Source organism: Protobothrops mucrosquamatus, unplaced genomic scaffold (assembly GCF_001527695.2).
Source record: "Protobothrops mucrosquamatus isolate PMUCROS unplaced genomic scaffold, P.Mucros_1.0 scaffold3045, whole genome shotgun sequence".
NCBI classification, from domain to species: Eukaryota; Metazoa; Chordata; class Lepidosauria; order Squamata; family Viperidae; genus Protobothrops; species Protobothrops mucrosquamatus.
In genome coordinates, this window is record NW_015389058.1 from 65,359 (window position 1) to 67,590 (window position 2,232).

The 2,232-nt window shown below is 40.5% G+C and overlaps 1 protein-coding gene across 1 annotated transcript in view; it reads left to right on the top strand.

The window, feature by feature from the left end:
• ASPA (aspartoacylase) overlaps positions 1-2,232 on the top strand; it is a gene marked incomplete at its 3' end in the record, with an annotated part of 12,692 nt that overhangs the window by 6,312 nt on the left and 4,148 nt on the right. Inside the window, exon 2 of the mRNA XM_015826298.1 lies at positions 640-835. Coding sequence (XP_015681784.1) covers positions 640-835 — 196 coding nt within the window. The remainder of the gene's footprint in view (positions 1-639; positions 836-2,232) is intronic.

Genomic DNA, 2,232 nt, shown 5'->3' on the forward strand with positions numbered 1-2,232 from the left:
TCTATCTATCCATCCATCCATCCATCCATCCATCCATCCATCCATCCATCCATCCATCCATCTATCTATCTATCTATCTATCTATCTATCTATCTATCTATCTATCTATCTATCTATCTATCTATCTATCTATTTTCTCTCTATATATCTATCGTATCTCTCTATATATATATCTAATCTATCTATCTATCTATCTATCTATCTATCTATCTATCTAATTTCTCTATATATATCATGTATCTTTATCTCTATATATGTCTAATGTATCTATCTATCTATCTATCTATCTATCTATCTATCTATCTATCTAATTTCTCTCTATATATATCATGTATCTTTATCTCTCTCTATATATGTCTAATGTATCTATCTATCTATCTATCTATCTATCTATCTATCTATCTATCTATCTATCTATCTATCATTTATCTACCTACCTACCTACCTACCTATCATCCATCTCTCTCTCTCTCTCTCTCTCTCTCTCTCTCTCTCTCTCTCTCTCTATCTATCTATCTATCTATCTATCTATCTATCATCTGTCTGCCTATTTATCCTCTCTCTCTCTCTCTCCAGCTCCTTGCAATGTCCTGCAATCACGTGACTGCAATTTACGATTTGGGTTTTTCTGGTCCACAGCAGGGACCTCACGGACAACGTCCCCTATGAAGTCAGATGGGCTCAGGAAATCAACGGCTTATTCGGTCCGAAGGGCCGGCCTGAGGCTTACGACCTCATCTTTGACCTTCACAACACCACCGCTAACATGGGTGGGACCCTCATCCTGGAAAACTCCAGCGATTGCTTCGCCATTCAGATGTGCCATTATATACAGGTATTTATTTTTTTTAAATGTATTTGCACCATAAGTGAGATGGCTGACCTCTAAATCTGACATATAAATGTATGAATAAACAATTACAGGTACTCTTCGACTTACGACCACAACGGGACCCCCAGATTTTCATGGCTAAGCGAGACGGTCGTTAAGTGAGCTTTGCCTCGTTTTACGACCTTTCTTGCCACCGTCGTGAAGTGAATCGCTGCAGGTGTTCAGTTAGCAACCTGGCTGTTAAGTGAATCCGGCTTCTGGCTTTGCTTGTCGGAAGGTCGCCAAAGGGGATCACGTGACCACCCTCCCCCCAGGACACTGAAACTGTCAAAAGGACATGCCAGGGGCCAAAGCGTCCGAATTTTGATCCCGTGACCACGGCGATGCCGCAACGGTTGTAAGTGCGAAAAACGATCATAATTCGTTTTTTTCAGTGCTGTTGTAACTTCGAAGGGTCACTAAAGGGATGGTTGCAAATGAATTACCTGTATGCAACAACACTGGAAGTCTTTAAGAAGAGACCGGACAACCCATTTGTCTGGAATGGTACATGGTCTCCTGCCTGAGCAGCGGGCTGGACTAGATGACCTCCAAGGTCCCTTCCAGCTCTGTTATTCTATTCTATTCTATTCTATTCTATTCTATTCTATTCTAATAATAATAATAATAATAATAATAATAATAATAATAATAATAATAATAATAATAAAGTTGGAAGGGATCTTGGAGGTCAACTAGTCCAACCCCCTGCTCAGGAAGGAAACCCTATACCATTTCAAACAAATGGCTGTCCAGTCTCTTCTTAAAAACTTCCAGTGTTGGAGCATTCACCGCTTCTGGAGGCAAGGAGTTCCACTGGTTAATCGTTCTCACTGTCAGGAAGTTCCTCCTTAGTTCTAGGTTGCTTCTCTCCTTGATTAGTTTCCATCCGTTGCTTCTTTTCCTGCCTTCCGGTTCTTTGGAGAAAAACTTGACTCCCTCTTCTTTGGGGCAACCCCTGAGATACTGGAAGACTGCTATCCTGTCCCCCCTCGTCCTTCTCTTCATTAAACTAGACAGACCCAATTCCAGCAACCGTTCCTTGTATGTTTTAGCCTCCAGTCCCTTAATCATCTTTGTTGCTCTTCTCTGCACCCTTTCTAGAGTCTCAACATCTTATTCTATTCTATTCTATTCTATTCTATTCTATTCTATTCTATTAAGTGTAATCACGTAATAATTTTCTAAACTGCCCAGAATCTCTTCAATGGTGAGATGTCACAGCATATACATTTAATAAATAAATCCATTTCATAAATAAAATGTGCACCACACGGACAAGCCAAACAGGTGTGCTTGGATTATAATGAAGCACCTGACATTTTGAAGATTATGACCCCTCCCCACCCCCAACCCTGGGC